This window comes from Nicotiana sylvestris, chromosome 7 (assembly GCF_000393655.2).
Source record: "Nicotiana sylvestris chromosome 7, ASM39365v2, whole genome shotgun sequence".
NCBI classification, from domain to species: domain Eukaryota; kingdom Viridiplantae; phylum Streptophyta; class Magnoliopsida; order Solanales; family Solanaceae; genus Nicotiana; species Nicotiana sylvestris.
Genome location: NC_091063.1, coordinates 5596621 through 5614889, shown reverse-complemented (window position 1 = coordinate 5614889; position 18269 = coordinate 5596621). Strand labels below are relative to the sequence as shown.

Below are 18269 nucleotides of genomic sequence, written 5' to 3'. Positions count from 1 at the left end.
GATAATAGAAAAGAAACAGAGGTTGATGCGTTTGGTGGTGATTAATGGCAGTGGAGGCTGCTGGCCGGCGGCGGTGTGTTATTTTTGAGTGGGGATGTAAGGAAAGTGTAGGTCTCTTTGAGATCTATGCGTTTATATAGGTTTTGTGGGTATGTAGTGGCTGGTTTGCCGGAAAATCGAAGAAAGAAGTAAGAGGCGGCTATCTACGATTTCGATTTCACGGAATTTAGAGAGGTTTTTGAGGATTTGGGGCTCGGATTAGGGGTGAGGGGAGTGAGAGGAAGAGATGGTGAGATTCTGGGGTGGATTGGAGGTTGGCTGTCGCCAGTGACGAATTCCGGCGGGCGGCGCTGGGCGAAGCTGCTGGGAGGAGAAAGAAAAGAGAGAGGAAGAAGAAAGGGGGAGAGAAGAAGAGAAATAAGGGGAAAATGAGGCAATTTTCTGATTCTTTAAGTGGTTATATACCTCTTGAGAGATCAAATATGGACCATTAGATCAAGGGTTGATCAACGACTGAAATTGAATCTCCAAGTCATTAAATGAAACGGTGTAGTTTCACCGTAAAATTACGTCGTTTAGCTTACCTCTCAAGTAGGCTTCACCAGAACGGGTCAAATAGAATTGGGCCATTGATTTGGGCTAATTTTTGGCTTAATTTCTTTAAAATTTAACTAGAACAATCCTTACCCCATTTATCAAACCATTAAACAACTCTTAAAACATATACATATACAAATAAGAACAAAACACACATACACACACACATATTTATTAATTATTATAACTTATAATTATATGCTTATCATAAAATAAATTATATTTATCATAAAAATTATCTTATCTAAGCACAATTGTATTTAAAATAAATTGACAAATAGAATATTTTGTATTTGAATCGATCTGGAATCTAAAATTTTGAAGAAATTACGCCCTTATAAGTGTAAACATTTCTAAGGTTATTTAAGTCATTTTAATAGAAAAAGAGTTTATCAGCATTTTTTTTATCAAATACTGCAGTAATTTATTATCAATTTCAGCACTTGTATCCAAACACATAATTGCTTATTTATTAAATTATTTTCAATACTTAAAAGTACTTTTCAGCACCTAATGTTTATCAGCTACTTCAAATTAGCTAATCCAAACGGGCTCTGAATAAATGCATGGGGTGGGGCTTGCACGTGAACAATCGAGTTGGAGAAATTAAAGAAGGTGCAGCAATATATAGCATGCCACCAAAAAGACAAGAGAGAGCTGCTGCTCTGCAGAGACAGAACCGCACGTGCACCACTTGGCTTGTCTCTATTTGTACTAACCACAGGATGTTCCCACGTGCGCTCGTCTGTACTGCTGTTCCACTATATTAATCTTCACTCCTTCTTTTAACTATCGCGAAAAATTTTAGAGCAAGGGTAAAGTTGTCGATATAATTATAGATTCGAGCTGCAAAATAGTCACAACTACTTATATTATGGTAGATTATTTATATCATACCGCCTAATATACGGCTTTTTCCTGAACCCTATAAATACGGGATGCATTGTACACCTACTGCCCTTTTTTTTGCTTTATTTCTCAGCTTTCGCAATGCAAATTCCCACAAAGAGAAAAATAAAGAAGGGTGGTTTTCCTTACGAAGCGCTTTGTCATTGCCAAAAGGCTGCTCTACTAAAATAGCTAAACAAAGTTCAGTACGTCATATTTTACAAAGTATGATAGAGATTGAACGACTATGTATTACATTGTTAAAGGTTGGTGTGAGTGCATCCACTTTATTACTTGGTTCAAATTATATTTACACACAGAGAGAGAAAGAAAGTTAAAGAATTTCTAACATATAGGAGTACTATATTTTTGCGTCGTCTACAAAATTTTGTAAGAAACGAATAAGATGCGGTGGTACAATGCATTAAATAAGGTAAAGCACTCGCTTTAGAAATTAGGTTTTTGTAATTACAAATGTTCTAGTTAAACGATATTTGAAACAAAAGGCCGATTGAGAAAGGTGCAAGTGTAGTACTAGTGAGTACCTGTTAATTTAGTGGTGGCAAAATGGATAAAATAAAACACCTATCCATTCATATTATCCATCAGAAAATGGGTTGGATAATGAATTTTTTTAAAGTTGGTCAAATATAGATAAAAATCATATTATTCACTTAGAAAATGCATAACCAATGTATAACTAATGTGTTTAACTTTTACATTTGTAAAACCTCAAATTGAGGATTCCTCAAGTTTGGGAGAATAGGAATTCACCCAAATGTGATCATATTCAAGAAGCCATGGATAATATGGATAACCATATTATCCGCCGGTTAACCCTTTTTTTATCTGTATTAATAATGGTTCGGGTTGAATAATTTATCCATTTTTACATTACCCATTTTTGACCCATTGCATATTTGACCCGACCTGTCTGTTCGCCGCCCCTAGTTGTTATTATGGCATTCGACAAAAGAGAAACCAAAAAGAACACACTTCATTATATGTTTGAAAAAGAATCCGGAAGAAATTACTAAAAAAAAATGAGTTTAAGTTCTATATACTGATAGTATAAATATAGAATAAGACATGTTTAAGTAAGTATAAGTAATTTTTGTGAGAGATGTTAGGAAAAATTAGTAGTATCTCAAAAGGAAATATCCATTGCTGGTTTGAAAAGACTTTCTTTTTTGAAATGTTATTTTACACCTACTTATTATTTAGTAAATTATTTAATCCATATTTAATGAAGCAAACTAGCTATTAACTAGCTATTGGAGTAACACCCATATATACTTGGTATTTTGGTGAACTAAGAATATAAATTTTCCAACTCTCCTTTTTATTTCTCATCCTTCCTGTAAGATGAGTTTCTTTCTAGAATTTTCTGTTTGTTCTGTTTTCAATTTATAACTGGATGAATTTGTTGAATTTTGGGAGATACGAATAACTTTATTCTTTACTATGTGGGCGAATATCCTTATGAACAATGTCCTTGACATGCCTCATATTTTGCTAATTCTATTCTCCATAATCACTTTTTCCAACAAGAGATTAATTAATAATAAACATAGTAATTAATACTATGCTATGTAAGTTAAACTACACTATAACGTAAAAAGGAATTAACACCAATAATGTATGTAACTTAAATCCAAGAAATATAACTTTATCAAGGAGACACAAAAAAATAGCTTATCCCGAGTGTAATTTCCGCTTCATGGACTCTCTTGGGTAGAAATGTTCCAAAATCTTTCAGCCCATTTTGGCTTCAGTTGTGTGAAAGATAGGCTACACCCAAGGAGACACAAATGGGCTCATGAAAAGCATTAATTTGTGGAAATGACATCAAATAGCCACTTTTAAGCATGTTATTTAAAATATATTCATAGTTATAATATATTTAAACATTAGTCAATTCGCTCAAACATTAGGATACGACGTCATAAAGTTTAAATCTCAAGGTTCAAACTTCAGGACATCGTTTTCTAAAGTTCGAAAATTGCGTCGAGAAATTCGAATCTTATGTCCTAAATTTTAAATTAGTAGTCCAGAAATTCAGGACATGTAGTCTTGAATTTTAAATTAGTTGTTCAGAAATGTAGGACACTTAATCCTAAATTTCAAATTAGTAGCTCAAAAGTTTAGGATACTAAGTCCTAAATTTAAAATTAATAGCTTAAAAATTTAGGATAAAAAATTCAAGATACTTAGCCGTGAAGTTTGGATGAATTGGTTAATCCTTAAAGACATAATCAATAGTGAATATATTTTAAATATCATGCTTAAAAGTGGCTACTAATGCATTTCGCCCCGTTAATTTGGAACCTAGTCCAGGATCCACCTAAAGCCCATCTCCCGTACCGTCAGTCAGAAGAATACATTCGGATTCTATAACGAAAAAATGGCATGACATAACAACATATTAAGAAAATTGGCATAAAAAAGTCCTAGTTTTAGATATTGTGACCCTATACCCCTACTTTAAATTTTTATTTGTTTTAATTGGTATAGCATAACTAACTTTATCGTTATTCAAAATGAAAAATAACTTCAGCACTTTCCCCTCTCTCCTCCCCTTTCTCCTTCTTTTACGCTTTTCTCCTCTATCTTCCCCAAATTTTAAATTTTTCAAATCCCCCAAATCTCTTCATTTTTATCCGATTAATACTTTATATTGTGTCTTCTTAATGTTTTTCTTAACTATTTTTTTAAATCAAGTCCCTTTTGTAGAAATTGGAAGATAATATTCACATTCTTGCCAAGTTGATAGATGGGTAAAAACTCAACTGGTAAGAAATCAAAATCTAAAGCAATTGTGGTCAAATCTTCATCTCTTCATGTTGATTATGACTTTGGTTTTGAAGATACGGTCTTAAAGGGGTGCAAATCACGACATGCAATAGCCGTTCGAAAGGACAATCAAAGGGAAAAACGGGTTGAAGCATCGCATACAAAAGACAAAGGAAAAAACATCGAAAATGCGTCTGGTATGCAATAAAATATTGCTATTAAACCCAAAAAGAGAAAGCGTGTTAGCACGGAGGAAGTTCAATGTGATAAACTTCCTGTGAAGGTATTTTTAATCTTAATTGATTTAATGTATTTTATCCGATTTACCATTTACATTAGCTATAAGCATTCATTATTTGCACTTGATGCTATGTAAAAGTGGTAATGGCTTTGAGCTAAATATTTGTCGTCTCCAACTCACTGCTTCTACAATTCCATGGTTCTCAAAGGAAAAGAAAAGAGAATCTTACCTATAAATGCGCTCAAACAGTGCTATAACTCTTGCAAATTATGGAGTTCACATGTAAGAATCTGAGTCTGTGTAATCTTTTGTGCTACTCATTCTTCGACTATGTTGTTATGTTAGCTTCACGGGGAGAAATCTGGGAGGAGCTAGTGTTGTAATATAGTAGTTATAGAGCATTGGCAAAAGTAGCTTCTATTTGGTAACTGAGACAATAAACCGGTGTGGTAACACGAAATAAACAAGTAAATAAATAATTATTTGTCAAAAAAATGTAGTCTGATTACTAATAAATAAATTCTAACTCAGTGCAGACATAGGTTTGATGATTTCCAATCCTTAGGATCCCGTATTTTATCTGATTTGAACCTTTTTTATTTAGTATTAGTATATTTTCTTTTATATTTAATTCTTTTAACATGCATCAGTTGTGAGATTAATGAAAATGTATAGAACTATTCTTCTGAAGATGTGTAGTTGAGAACAATTTAATAATATTCACCATTTGTATATATGGCTTAGTATAATTAATATTTTTTTATGTAGAAATGAAATTTCTATGTCGCACTGGATACAAAATTATCATGTTCTCATTGGAGCTCACATACCAATGTTGGGGTTGTTGATGAGTTAAAGTTGAAATTGACGGATGAGCAGATTCAAATGTTTAGGAAAACTTGTTTTGGCTATTTCCTCGATTTGCCTCCTGTTGTTGTACAAAATCAAGTTATACGGTTCTTAATATCAAGGGAGTTGGTTCAAGATAGTGAGGATGAGTTTTACGTCAAGATCAATCATAGTACCCTGTGTTTTGGGATTAGAGAATTTGCAATTATATTTGGTCTAAGGTGTGTTGGTGAAGTCAACGATGAGGGAACTTATAGTGGATCAAATAGGCTCAAGGAAGCCTACTTTCCCAATCATGATAGAGTATCAAATGACGATCTTATTGATTGTTTTATGGAAAAGAGATGGCAGTCAGATAATGATGCTCTAAAGATTTCATTATTGTACTTCATATACACCTTCTTATTTTTCACAATTAGTAAAAGATCCTTTGTAAGTAATCGGGATGTTTTTTTGATTGAGAGTGGGGAATACGACCAGTATTGTGTATCTATACCCCAATGTATATCAATACTTAATTGTACAACTACATGTATATATCTTGTTCTATATATATGTAAACTAACACACTAGGCATTGTGTATATCTCTATCCACATGTATATCAATACTTAATTGTACAACTATATGTAAATATTTATGTGTGTTAACTTGTATATCATGATATTTATATACGTGAACTAACCATACCAGTGTTGTGTACATCTCTATCCCCATGTATATCAATAATTAATTGTCAAATACACGTATACATTTGGTTTAGCTAATATGTATATCATGTTCTGTATATCCTTCAACTAACAACACCACTATTTTGTATATTTCTATCCCCTTGTATATCAATACTTAGTTGTATAAATACATGTATACATTTAATAGAGATAACATGTATATCCCACTATGTATATCCGTGAACTAACTACTCTAGTTTTGTGTATATCTCTATTCCCATATATCGATACCTAATTGTACAAATACATGTTTACATTTATTTGAACTAACATGTATATCCTGATGTGTATATCCTTGAACTAACAACACCAGTATTTTGTATAACTCTATCCCCATATATATCGAAACTTAATTGTACAAATACATGTATACATTTTATTGTATAATTGTATGTATAACAAGCATATAGATGTATATCCAAACTTGTATATCCTTAAGTAACGTTAAATCTTTCCATGTCAATAAAATTCAGTGTTCAGTATGACAATATAGTAATTCAACTTCATATAAAATGATTAAATTGTTAAAGATCATGTGCCATAATACTGTTTACATGTCTATGAAATAATATACATGATGATATACATGTCTTACACAACTTAATATATTGACCTTGTCCAACTACGTTATATGATACATTTTGATATACATACGAAAATGCAACCTCTATTAAATTAAAACTTGCATACACAAGTGCAAAATTTAAATAACTTCTTAACATGAATAATACTTCAATCATTTAATAAACTTGATATATACACAAATCATTTATCTTTAAGGTCATCCAGTGGTGATTCGGTATATTTTTACATGTTCTCCTATTGTGGCCCTCACGTCCACATTGTCCGCATGAACTCTTTGGTCTCTTAGCTTGTGATTTTGAAACCTTTTTGTATCTCACCTTCCTCGGTCTTCCAGGCATCTTATTCCAGACTGGTGGCAACACAACTTGTTCTAATACCTCTACTGGAATTGTCCATGTACTTTTATCTAGAAGAGGATAAATTGGAATGTCGTATGCTTTCAATATGTATTCATTGCTGTAGTACATAGAGCAATAATCTTCACCCTCTAAGTTTTTTGACCTCAAAACCGCTCACGCATGCGGACAAGGGATTTGATTTAGCTGGAACCTTCTACAACTACATGTCCTTTCCCTAAGGCAAACGATGAACAACCTCCCATTGTCAATAACTAAATGCAAGTTTTCAGTTGATGGTCTTACCTATATTTGGTAGAAAAGCAAGATTAGTCTAAACTTTATGTAAAAAATCCAAAAGGGTAACCCTATTGAGTGTTTCTGTAGATAAACATGAAGTTGAAATAAGGAATATGTTATATAATATAAACTTACCATCATATGCTGTGGTGCATCAAGATTTTCATCAAGTATAGCATTGTATTTAAAGGTAAGCTTTGTAAATGTCGGTGCAGTGTTTCGATTTTTGTAGTTCCACCTGTTGATCAACATTCGAATTTCTTCCAATAATTGCTGTATCGGAAGTTCCCTCGCTTCTTTAGTTGCTGAATTTAATGATTTTGCAATGTTGGAAGTCATTGTCATTGTCCTGTTGACTTTTGCATGCGCTCTATACCACCTGTGATACCCAATTTCAAATAAGTAATCTTTCACTCTTCCATCTATTTGTTCCATCTCTGTCATATGGTGATTAAACTCTTGAATGGTATATGCTCTTGCAGTAGCAAAAAATATCTCTCTTAGCTCTTTCTTGGCTCCTCTTATATCTGTCTTTTATGTTATTCCGTAGGTGCCATATACAAATACAATGAGAAACTTGAGGATACACTATTGAAGCTGCCTTCGCTATGCTCTCATTTCTGTCCGATACAATGCACATGTCATCTCTATCACCGAACGCTTCTTTGAACCTTTCGAAGAACCACCTCCATGAGGCATCATTCTCCTTATCGGCAATTGCATATGCAAGTGAAAAAATCTTGCTTGTTTACAATATATTAATTATATTCCTTCAACATAGTGCTTATTATAAATATATTCTATTTATTAAGTGTATAGTATATGCACACATCAATATGGAATATTTTATAATAACATGCGCTAGATGGGGTGGGGGTGGGGGGAGATTAAATACCTATGGATGGTTAATTGATATGCACAAATTTAAAATAACTATATAAGTATAAATGGCTATACACAGAACTTTTATACATATATGTATACTCTGATATACAATTAGATACGTGGATATACATGAATATGTTAATGAAATATAGTAGAGTATTTCTAGAACAAACCTCCAGCATCTTGCGAGCAAGTTGTGAGTAGCATTCCTCTGTACGTTGCTTTAAGGAAGCTTCCATCAACCACAACAATATGTTTGCAAAATTTTCATCCCTTTATTGATGCATATAAGGCAACAAAGGCATACATGAAGTGTCCTTCGTCTGATTTTCTCAAACTCACAACTGACCCGGAATTGGAATGCATCAACATATATAAGTAGTTTGGCAGCTTTGCATACGATTCACTTGGGTCTCCTCTTAAAAACTGAAGGGCATTTTGCGTTGATCTATTTGCCCTCCAGTAGCTTAAGTCAATACCATAATATTTTTTCATGTCTTTCATTATGTCCTTTGCAGTGTATATTGTTTTAGGATCAACATATTTATCACAAATAATTCTTCCAATAACAGGAGCAGTAGCTACACGTTGTGTAAACAATCTATCCCTCGCCGAACATGTGTGATCCTTACTGAATTTTCTAACCTTAAATATTTTTGACTTGTTTAGCGATGAAGACTTGAAAAACCACGTGCAACGGTCATTGACACATACCAGACAGTATCTAATAACATCCAAATTTACGCAATAGTAAATAAATTAAGATAAATTATCGTGCGTCGTAAAAATAAAAACTGACGATTGTCTACAATTATTAAAGTTAGATATACATTTATACCTTGATGGACTTGATCGATTAACCTTAAATGAAATTTTTTCTGAATAGCATAGTTTTTCAACACCATCATCAGTGTCTCCTTAACCTTGTAAAGTTGGCCTTCCGAAACATTATTATTTAGAGGATCATCTATTATTAAAGTTTCATCAAAATCTACAACTTTAGGATCATCTACGTTATCAAACGCAATCAATTGTAGTGTATCACCGTTATGTATATCATATGTATTGGCAATTTGTAGGCATACAGATGAATTTTCCTCGTTTCGATTAAACGCATGCATATCTTTCTTTTTCACTGTTAAACACAGTGGATATTCATTAAACACATAATTTTTCTTCTTCAACTCGATATATACATGCAATCCCATATCATTGTGTATCTTTCCGTAGGGATTATCATTTCCAGTCTGGCTCTCGAAGACTCAATATCAGAGGAAGGTTTTTTGCAAATTAGTCCCGCATTAGTATCTGAATTAGTCGATCATCATTGGTGGTGAATCCTTATCGCATTTATACTGGATTTCAAGCAAATTAATTGTGGCGTCAACCATCAATTGTTTTGAAATTGTAAAAACAAAATCAATAAATTTAGTTTCAGTACTAATCACCACGCTTTCAACTGAGTAATCCACAAATCGATTGTTGCTATCCCAGTGTCCCCCGTACTGTATCAAAATCGGCAAAGTAGCCATTGAATCTGTATTCTATATACAGAGATTGAAACCCTTCTTCAACCGATTTCTTAGAACTTCAAAAATAAAGAAAATTGTTGCCAAAGAAAGAACTAATTATTGCATTAGAATACAGAAATTTGATATTCAATTTCCGTTATGGCTGAAAAATCTTCGCACCCATTTTGATTTTTGAAGGAAATATAATTTCTGCATTTGATTTTATTTTAATCGACTGAGTAGTTACGCTTCTAAAGGGATACATCATGCAAGTGTGATTGGGGGGACAGAATCTTAAAACCCCCCTATTTTTGAGGGGTTATATAATCATGTCTTTTGGGATTTGGCTATTTTACGCCAATACTTTGGGCTACTAGTGCCAACCTAAATTTATGGCCAATAAAATGCCAATTATAGTGAAGCATTATTATATGGTGTCAATTTGTCTTCCATAACCACTTTGCCGCGAAGGAAGAGGAATAACTTTTAAATCATACTTATATTCAAGAGCTGTTGTGGACTGATCGATCAGCCATGAGTTTCCTTTTCGGCAAGAGAAAAACTCCCGCAGGTTCGTATTTCACTTAATTATCTGTCGAATTTGATATCTTTTCGGCAATTTGAATTTATCTCTCGCTGTATTCTATTGTTCACAGTCTAATTTTGGTGATGTACTGTGAATTGTGATGACCTGTGTTAACTAACTCGAGATCACCTCAAGACAGCCTGGTGTACTAAGCTCCCGCTATGCGCGTGTATAGGTCAAAATCCGGTTTAGGAAATCGGGCGTGGGAAGGTTGTTAAGTGAGAAGACCGTGTTTCGATTTGGGCGGCCAAACCGAAGTCGACCGAAGCCCAACAACGAGCAGTCGTTGAGCAAGCCATTAAAGCCGAGGTCGAGTAGCGAAGAGTAGGAATAACGGCTAGTGTAGTCTTGGAATCAACGACATGAATATTCTCTTTGTTGTACTTTTTTAGGGTTTTTAGAAAACATCCCATATAAATAGAAAGGGAGAGAGGAAAAGGGACAAGTGGGATTCATCTTGAGAGAAACCATTGTAAGAAGTTGACTCTTGAGAGAAAATACAAAAGTTTACCTTTCCACAGTAATTGATTTTATCAATTATTCTTCCTTTCCACTCACAAGATCCAAGAAAGCATTGTTCATTTTCTCACTTATTGCCATATTCTGTTGTCAGGAGGAAGAATCTTCCACATCATTCGATATTTGGGTGAATTGTTCTTATTTATATTTATTGCCACTTTCATATTTATTGCTCATCATTCATTCTTCGTTTATTCTCCAAAGTGTGCATTTAATAACTTAATAACCAATTATGGGCATTAAGTAGATGGTATCATTTAAGCACTTAGCTAGATCTAAGAATTATTATGCTTGACTAGGATTCATCTCTCATCTAGTTATTTTTTTATTAGTTTAACAAAGAGTGTTATACTTTTTAGTCAAACAAATTGGCGCCATTTGTGGGGACTTCCTAGTCAAAATCATTGTCTTTCTAGATCGACAAAAACACACCAATAGCAAAATACAAGACTTTTTTTCCCCTACTTGCATAATCTAACATGGCAGGAAATGGAGAACAAAGACTAAAAGCAGTGGCAGATCTTACTACTAATCTCCTAAACACCATCAATGAAACTCACGAAGAGGACGAGGAGAACGTGACACCAAGCATCTCACCTAGGCGAAGTGATTCACCCCCTCATGGCAGCATTACCGCTTCTTGTGGAAAGGGAGCCTCTACGTCCACTACGGAAGAAGCACCACCAGCGGTAAAAAGCTACTAGAAATATGGCTAACGAATACACTGAATTGACAAACCCCCTCAGAGGGTGAGCAGAGAGGGTGTGCGAGTCGACGTCGTTACAACAACCAATGAGCAACATATCCAGCCTCCCTCGACAGGTATCACTCACTCTGTTAATGATGCAGGTAACGACGCCCTCGCTGTCATCCTTAGAAAAATGGAGGAGATAGAGAACGAGAATAAAACACTCCGCAACCAAATGAGAGAGCATCAAGAAAGGGTAGGTAAGATATCAGGCGCCCCAAAACTCCTACCAAAATGGGACGCCGGCCTGTTTGTGGAACAAGCGTATAGATAAGAAAAAGTTGTTATTGCAATCATAGAGAAGGCTCCACTATATATTGGTTCTGCATTCTCTATTTCTAGTAACCTCATCATGATTGTTGGTCGATATGGACTTGGGCTAGCCCAAAACTTGGAGGTGATGTCTTGTATGCTTTCTGCTTGCACTTACGACCAACTTCTAAACAGAGGTATTTTAGTCACTTAGGTGACCTTGGTCATACTGATCTTGTCTTACCATTGCATTGATATCCACCTGATCAATTCGGATTAGACTTTCCATTTGATCCTGGCTCTAGTTTGCTTACCACGTTCCTTAGAGTTACAAATGATTGTGTATTATGTGGTGCCTCGAGCAACTTTGAGCGTGATAAGTTCGTGACATTCACTGTGTGGAATTCTTGCACTGCACCTTTGAAATTTCGATTCAAAATATATACAGTGTTCGCCAATATGGTTTGTTGGGAGTTGCTTTCGACAATGCTTTCTAGACTTGCTGAAGGTATTGGTAGTGGTATAAACAATTTGGTTCCACAAACAAATTTAGGATATTTGCCACTGTGTTTTTGTTTGGATGATGCTCCTGGTATTTGACTCTATTTTTATGGATCATGTGCCGATCTTTTTGCCCGAACACTGCCTCTTCAAATGACCAAGAAAGAAACAGAAGCTATTGTGACTAACACTACACAAGTTATTGGGTGTATAGTACTTAGTTTAACATGTTGTGAGCTCAATTTGTTCAACGAAATGGTGGAAACTGTGATTATTTTTGTTTCTAACAAGGTGTTTTTAGGGAATTGGAGTGGAGAGATAGTAAGTCTTACTGTCAAGAACCATGGCTTGGGCATAAAATTTTTGAAGTGGTTCGACACTAACCATGCTTTTATGGTTGATTTTGGTTGTACAACTCTTCCTGATGTTCCTTTAAGCTCTAAATCGGAGCCGCATACATCATTTGACGAAATTGCTAAAAGGAGTAGAGGTTTGGTTGCAATGTCGTGCTTTGAGACTGTGAGCGACATGGAACTTACGTGTCCGTATCTGATTTTTCCATGCTCTTATCCACAGACTGTGCAACAAATAGCAACATTTGTCATTGTGATAGCATTTAATATTGAGGGTGTGGATTATGTGGCTGGGCTTGAAGGTCTCTTACTAAAGGTGAAAAATTCTGAGATGAAGGCTTGGGCATTGGAGGTACATTCACTTTTGAAAACCTTAAGCAGGAAAGTGTCTGATTATATATTGCCACTAGCCAGAATAGCGATGTACAAAACTTGTTGGAGTTCTGGTTGCTATAATGTAGACTTGTTGGCTGCATTCAATGATGCACTTAGAGATGAGATTGTTTTATTATGTTAGGTCCTGATGCTTCCCAAGCAGATTATTTCAATGATGCCATTTCTATAGGGTCACTTCAAGCCTCAGACTTGGAATTCTTGTGATTGCTTCAGATGGTAATCAAGGAAGTCAAAGTTCATACACAAATCTAGCTTTATGGACGTTCATTGTTGCTGCCAGTTATACTAACATAGATTTTACACATGCAGTAGAGGAAAGGCTTAGTTTATAGGGAAAAGATCCAAAATTGCCCCTCTAATATAGTATATTGTTTACTTCTACCGCCCGTTATACTTTTCGTCCAATCTAGCCCTTACCATTAATCAAGTTTTAAAAATTACCCCTGACCCTAGCATTTTGACACCGTGGCAGCTGACCAATATGAATTTCTACTTGTATCTCATTTTCACTGTTCAACATGAATTTCTACTGCTTATTCTTAAAGCAATCGAATCTTTTATCTCTAAGTCATGCTCTCAATGAGTTTAGAGTAATAACTTTGATGTTGAGCTCAGTTTTATACGAATCAATCAATCAACTATGTCTGGGTCCCTAATTATTTGGGGTCGACTATGAATCATTTATACTCGTTTCAATCTGTTCAGGTGTGATTCATTAATGGGTCCGTGGGGTTTCAGTTTGGGGGGTCGATGACATAACAGCTGACATGGATGAAATTGAGGGGTTCAGCTGTCACGGTGTCAAAATGTTAGGGTTAGGGGTAATTTTTAAAACTTGATTAACGGTAGGGGCTAGATTGGATGAAAAGTATAACGAGTGACAGAAGTAAACAATAAACGATAGTAGAGGGACAATTTTGGACATTTTCCCTAGTTTATATGATCTGATTGTAATGTGGATAGAAGGAATTCCCGACTCGAACCTTGAGGGCAAGGTTCTTATTGAGTACGGGGGTATTGTTATGAATCAAAATAGTGGTGATTCCACATTTATGGGACTTGGCTGAAAATAGAGCATGTGCGCTGTGCATGACAGAGACCAAGGAAATCAGGAGATAATAATGCGTTCATTGCATTCTAGAGTTAGGCTGAATTTTATAGAAACTTCCTCTCTCTGGTCTCTCTCCCTCGACTATTTCTCTCTGTGGCTTTGTCTTCCCACCCCCTTTTTTTCTGTTACGATCTTTAGTTATGGTTACTTTTCAGTGTAATTCCTTTGTTATCAGAATCAATATCAATCTGTTATTTCTGTATTTGGTTGTGGATATATCAATATATTTCTATTTTATCCATCTTGATAATTTTATATTATTAGAGCGAAAGTTACGTATTATAATTTGGAATACTACGTGGAATCAGAGGAGTATATATAGAAGAAATATATTGCAAAGATTGGATATATGGGTATAATTGGGAAAAGACGAAAATGATTCCTGGATAAAGAGGGGGAAAAAAAAAGATGAAACACAATGTAGAACAAAGGAAAATGGACAAACATTTCCACAATTTGATTTCTGAACTTCTCTCTAACTATGGTTATATTTACACCTGCATCAAGGGGCGGATGTAGAGTTATAGGTATGGGTTCATTCGAAATTAATAGGTTTGATACGGACGTTATATATATAAAAAATTTAACTAATTAAAAAAATAATAGTTTTGAACCCATTAAGCCAAATAAGTTGTAGTAAAACCTCAAATTCAAACTCATAAGGTTCAGATCCTGAATTGCGACAATATTCATATAGAATTGCAGCCACGTTTTAAGTAGAGTTAAATTAGTGATTCTTCGTAATTTATATGAAATTATTTGATTGGATACGAAGTCTTATTTTTTTTAAAAAAAAAAAAAGAACCTTTGATATTTGTGACTGATTATAAGCAACAACAACTACGACGAAATTAAATAATGGAGTAGTGGCAGTAATAATTCTTATACTCTTGCCCACTTACCACCTTAAGTCTTTTTCATACAAAACGAATAATAAAATTGGGAAAATAATAGTACCCAATGATAGTCAATATAAAAAATCTATAAGCTTAGACACAAACTTTAGTAGTAAAATAATAACAGGTTTCAAAACTTTCAATATTTTATAGTATCTCAAGTTCCTTATTAGTTTCGTTACAAAATAATTACCCTAATCAATTTACGAAACATGAAATTTTACTACTCCTCTTAGCTGTCCGTTTCATACAAAAAAAAGAATGATAGGACTGGAGAAATAATAGTAACTAATTATAATCTGTATACAAAAGGTATAATTTTAGGCACAAAATTTAGTAGTAATATTAGGTGTTTAAAAACTTTCCGTAATTGTGTTTAGCTTTAGTTGCAAAATTTATTACCCCTAAACAAATTAACAAAGTTGAAATTTTACTATTCTCCTAATCGTTAGGGAAAAGCATTAGCAAAACAAGTTAATTAAAAAAAATAGTTTCCCAGTTAGTATTGGAAAAGTTTACCTGTTTCTTTACCGTAAAGTTTCAGTCACCTCTCTCCTATAAATATTCTTTTTTTATACCTAAAATACACCGTCGAGTTTACAGACTTTTTCTTCCCTCTCAGCTATCAATTCAATGGCTTTCTCTTCTTTTTCTTCTTCTTCTTCTCCGTTTCCTTCCGATATAATTTTCGAGATATTAACTCGAACTAATTCCTTAAAAACATTAGACACATGCAAAGCAGTAAGCAAAGAATGGCATAATATGGTTTTTGAATCAAATTTCATGCCACAGTTTTGTGAGAAAAGCAAAACTATTTCAGGTTTTTTTGTTCAATCTTTATCAAAAACCAAGTACGTTACTGAGTTCATATCATTAAGTGGATGTTCAGGTGAAACTCCATTATATCTTCCTGTTGAAAATATAAAGCCTGAAAATATTTTCAAGAACGACATTGATATGAAGATTGAAGCATCGTCAAAACAAGGGATTTTGTGTTGTGTAAGAAGCACAAGAAAGGAGTATAGATACCACATATGTAAACCTAGTACTAAACAATGGATTAAACTCCCTAATCCTAGGATACGATATTCTACTATCAAAGTCGCCCTGATTGTACTGAGATCAAATCCTTTGCAGTTCAAGATCATAAGGTTGTCGTCGCCTCGGACTCTTTATCATCATTATAGAAAATTAGGGTTGAATTACTATCTTTGTGAAATTTTTGATTCAGAAGCTTGGGTTTGGAGGGAAGCAAAAGATTTATTACTACCTCCTGAAGTGTATTTTGACATGTTTGCTCCAGCAGTTAATGCAAGTGGATTGGTTTATTTTAAGTTAAGAAAAGATGATCAAGTGATGGCTTTAAACTATAATGGAGAAGAAGCTTTTTCAAGATTTTCTCTTCCAAAACCTGCATTGGAGTATAAAGATTATGGATATAACCAACTTGTGGAGTATAAAGGGAAGTTGGGGTTTACTTGTTTGTCACCAAAAGGGATGGAGCTTTGGGTTTTTGAGAATGGAAACCAAAGTTGGGAGTTGAAAAAGGAAGTTGACATTGAAATTTTAAAGAAAGTGACAAACTATCCAAGTTCAATTGGGTTTTATAATGCAGATATTGCTTTGATGAAGGATTATTATGAGGTTATTTTCTACAAGTTGCAAGATAAGAGTTTTAATGTGGTAAAATTGGATAAATGTCATAAAGTTGATGAAATTTTCCCTTTTCGGTCAGATTTGGAGCCACTTGATTTGAGGATGCAAGACGCTACCAACACTGTTTCAGCTACAAAATATTTCTATCCCTTCTCCATTTCTTTGTTACTTATTGTCTTCGTTTTTCTTTTTGGTACTTTGTTTTCGTACACTTGAGACAGTTGTTTTAATGATTTATTGTTCTGCACAAATATATTGTTAAGAAGTAGAAATTTTGGAAGTCTTGTTTTTTTGTTGTAAAAATTTTAGTAAGAATTTTCCCAGGCTATACTCTTCCTATTTGTCTGCCATTGTTTTCTTATTTCCCTTTTGCTCCTACGATTACCTTCTTCTTCTTAGAGGTTGCATATTTTTGCGTCTCTTGACAATGAAAGATTTTATGTTGCATTTGAGTTATTGTCATTACAAATTGATTTTGGTTTTCAGTAGGACCTATGTTAATATCTAACTTTAATGTTAAAATAGCACGGGCAAGCTAGTTTTCGGACTGGTCATTCAAAAATAGCCAGCATTTGTCAAGTCATTGAAAAATAGTCACTACTTTGCTGCAACAGAAACCGGTCCAACATAATATACTGGAGTTGGGTGCACATGTATATGAACAATATGCTGGACCGGTATACTTTGCTGGCTCCAGTATAATATACTGGAGTTCCAGCAAAGTATACTGAAACTCCAAACTCTAGTACAATATACTGGAGTATTTTCAGGATTTTGAACAGTGTTCAGATTTATCTTTACATAAAAAGTAGCTAAATTTCCATGACTTTTGAAACTATGGCTATTTTTAAATGACTACTTGTAAATCTGGCTATTTTTTAATTTATCCCAATTTTAATTCCTCAAAATTTTAAAAATAAGTGAAAAAAAAAATAATACACTACAATTTTAAGCATAGATAGTCTATTATCATAGAAGGGGAGCCTTAGAGCAACAGTAAAATTATCTCACTATAATCTATAAGACACAAGTTCGAGCCGTAAAAGCCGCCACTAATACTTGCATTAGAATAGGCTATAAATACCCCCCTGCAGTCCTGCCCTTTTATGCTATATTATCATAATTTTGATTCTCAAAATCAACTCGAAGGACACCATTTATTATGAGTATACCAAGTATTACAATTTTGTGCAATCTAATAGAGATTACCGAAAGAGGCAGTAGTTATTTTCCATTATATCCAACAAGTATATTGATCTAATTAAGCAAGGCTGGAACTTTATTCAACAACAACCAAATACCCTACTTTTAAGTAATGAAATATGATCTACTTGTGCAGCCAAAACATATAACAGAAATAGGGCCTTATATATGATCTGCTGATTTTCTAACTAAGCTCCCTATTTATCAGTCATATTATAAGTTCAACTGATCTACAGCACGATAGAGTGAGACTAGCTAGTTAGGAGTTAGACTAAAAATGGCATTGGTCGTCTATTGATGCAGGGCTTTACCTGCTAGTTTTACTATACCAGCC

At 34.1% G+C, this 18269-nt stretch overlaps 1 protein-coding gene and 1 long non-coding RNA gene across 2 annotated transcripts; both read left to right on the top strand.

Annotated features, from left to right (window-relative positions):
- The first annotated feature begins 10019 nt into the window (after positions 1-10019).
- Positions 10020-14421, top strand: LOC138874189 (uncharacterized). Its single transcript, XR_011401229.1, has 2 exons — positions 10020-10285; positions 10371-14421. It is a non-coding gene; the product is annotated as an uncharacterized lncRNA (long non-coding RNA).
- A 1288-nt stretch (positions 14422-15709) lies between these two features.
- On the top strand, positions 15710-16948 carry LOC104247140 (F-box protein At5g49610-like). Its single transcript, XM_009803095.1, has one exon. The coding sequence runs from the start codon at positions 15710-15712 to the stop codon at positions 16946-16948; it is 1239 nt and encodes a 412-aa protein (XP_009801397.1).
- The last annotated feature ends 1321 nt before the right edge of the window (positions 16949-18269 follow it).